The sequence below is a fragment of the Egretta garzetta genome, unplaced genomic scaffold (assembly GCF_000687185.1).
Source record: "Egretta garzetta isolate BGI_Z169 unplaced genomic scaffold, ASM68718v1 scaffold29, whole genome shotgun sequence".
NCBI lineage: Eukaryota > Metazoa > Chordata > Aves > Pelecaniformes > Ardeidae > Egretta > Egretta garzetta.
This window is the reverse complement of record NW_009260796.1, coordinates 1,864,375-1,867,146: the sequence shown is the minus strand read 5'-3', so window position 1 is coordinate 1,867,146 and position 2,772 is coordinate 1,864,375. Positions and strand designations below refer to the sequence as shown.

The window sequence follows — 2,772 nt, the reverse complement described above, 5'->3', positions numbered from 1 at the left end:
CTTGGCCTTGTTGAACCTCATACAGTTGGCCTCAGCCCATGGATCCAGCCCGGCCAGATCCCTCTGCAGAGCCCCCCTCTCCTCAAGCAGATCAACACTCCCACCCAGTTTGGTGTCATCTGCAAATTTACTGAGGGCACACTCAATCCCCTTATCCAGGTCATCGATCATCCCAGAGTAAAACATCTCCACGAGGTGTCAGAGCCACGGTGGGAATTGCCTGGCCCAGAGGTACCTAATTGCTCTATGAATTATGCTTCACTCCAACCAGCAGCAGCACTTGCGTCTGCCCTGTTCTACAAAACCGTTACCATGACAGAAGTCTCCCTGTTCATTAGTTTGCAGGATCAGAAAAAGCTTTTTAATAACAGCAACTCTGAGTTGTCATTATTTCAGGGCAATAAAAATTGAAGCCAAACTTCTCAGGCCAGGAAATACATCAGTACTGAGAAAACAATAATAGCTCAGTCCCTTTGTCAGGGAGCGTTGAGCCAGGGAGCTGTGGGCTGACAGCTCAGGCTGCTGGGATGCCAGCTGAAAAATACAATGCCCTGGTTTTATTGGAAAGTTACAGCACATCCCCTGTCTCCTCCTTCGCTGTGGAGTGAAACCTCCACAGCTATATCCATGCACAGCTCCACAGAAGTCAGCAGAGCCTTACTGGGTTAAACTGGGCAGCTCTGCTGCACGGTTGAATCCTTCCCCACCACCCGTGCTAGGATCTGCTCACTCAGGACCGGGGTCCTGAGGGCTTGGGCGATTAGATAGGATGCCCAGATTTCATTGAAAGGAAGGGGGAAAAACTTTCTTCTTTCATTATTTCTCTGGTAAATGCATCGGTTTGAGAAGATTTAAATCATCTTCCCTTTAGTTCAGGTTCTGTGGACTGGGGAGACTGACAGCATCTGTATTTTGAGTCAATTCACCCTGCTGGAAGAAGGTGCTACAGGGTGTGGGTTTTTTTCCCCTAACATAGGAATTAAAAGAGCTCTTCTAACTTAGGATCATCAGCAAGAGAAGTCGTACTGAGCTGGTCTAACAGTTAGTGCCTGTGAGGAAAACAGGAGAACTGGCTTTTCACATCCAGGCTTAGTCAAGTGATTCTAAAAATATTTATAGAAATACACCAAGAAGAAATTCAGAAGTAGTGGAAACCAGAGGACAGCAACCAACTGGAACAGGCGTGCACACAGCCAGAGCCCCTCCTGACAAAGCAGGCTCATTTGTTGGTGTGAGAAACCGTAGAGCAGATTTGGGAACACATCCGAATGCTAGATTGGCATAGGGGGATTATATATTCTGTTGGACTTTACTAGTTCTATAACTAGTCGTTAGGCAGATCAAATATGACAAACCCTGCAGAGGGCTTATTTAAATGCAAAGTAACAAGCCCCATCAGAGCCCACATAGGACTTGTGTGAATTACGGAGGAGTTTGGGTTGGCACCTCTCACTAACAGAGGTCACAAAGAGAGAAATATTGTGACATTAAAATGCAACGAGCAATTCTGCCCAGCCAGGGAGTGTATTTGCCTGACCTGTCACAGCCGTTTGGCACTTTCACAGGAATATGACTTTATTGCTCGATCGAGCTTCCATTTCCCGCAATACTGGAAGAAGGGAGAGGTAAAAGTGTGTATATAGCTCATTCCTGCCAGCACTCAGATGCGCCCACAAGATCGGCATCTCACGCAAGCTTGTTGTGAAATGCTGTAGATTCATCTCTGACCACTTTACACTTAAACGACTGTCCAAAGTGCCGTGCACAGGGGATCAGGACCAAGGGGTCCCATGCTGTCTCAGTCCCCGAGGAGCTGGGCGGTCACAAGCAGCTTCCATCAGTGTTCTGCCTCCCCAGCGAGAGCCTTTTGGTGCTAACCTACTGGCACTGAATGTATGGGTGCCAACCAACAGCTTTAAGACAATTAGTCCAGGAACCATAAAGCCTGTACTTCTCTAGAGAAAGGCACACGCCAGCCTTGCTGGTAGCTGTGCCTCAGGCACCAAGCAGGAGACATCACTCCCTTGTACAACCAAGAGCCCGCGAGTCAGCACGAACCACCATAAACCTCTTCTTGTCAGACCAGTCTATACACATCCTTCCCCCCCAGCCCTGGAAAGATCTAAACACATACACCCCCCCCTCGTGAAAACAAAGGCAGAGCTCAGGGAGCCTAGCCTTGCCTTTACAGCTGCCGTTCTCCATGGGCTGAGATAAAACTCTTATGGATGGTCCTGCCTTAGAGGTGGCTGTTGGCAGCCAAATGGAGCAAGGCTTACTTACCCGAGAGTGGCATTGGAAGCCAAAGTAAACCACCACAATGGTAGGAAGCAGCACAACGGTGAAGATAACAAACATCAGGAGCAAATTAATGAGAAAGACCAAGGAGTTCATGGTGACTACCAGCAGGGTCCATGCCAAGCAGCACCAGGCACTCCGTGGCTCCCTGGGAAGGAGCTGGTCATCCATGTCATATGGCGGAAGGCTAGGAATCATCTGAGATTTTTCTGAGAGGTTTTCTGCTCCAAAGCCCTCAGTGTCCTGGCCAGACATTCTTCAAGAAGATTGCTAATCAACCCACGCTCTTATCCAAAATGGTTTCTTTGCTTTTGGCAACAGACCTGGGAAGTAATGTGCAGAGCTTTTTCCTGCCTCTTCCACACATGGACAAGAACACTTAATCAGAGAGCATAACGGAGCACGGAAGGAAAGGCTTCTTTTGGCCACCTGCTTTCCCAGGCCCTGGCCAGCACAGGTTGTTTCCTTTCAAAA

General features: G+C 48.5%; 1 protein-coding gene across 1 annotated transcript in view; it reads right to left on the bottom strand.

Annotated features, from left to right (window-relative positions):
* Positions 1 to 2,554, bottom strand: part of TMEM88B (transmembrane protein 88B) — a 5,067-nt gene extending 2,513 nt beyond the window's left edge. Inside the window, exon 1 of the mRNA XM_009646773.2 lies at positions 2,284 to 2,554. Within this exon, the coding sequence (XP_009645068.1) occupies positions 2,284 to 2,553 (270 nt within the window). The 5' untranslated portion in view covers position 2,554. The remainder of the gene's footprint in view (positions 1 to 2,283) is intronic.
* Positions 2,555 to 2,772: the final 218 nt, after the last annotated feature.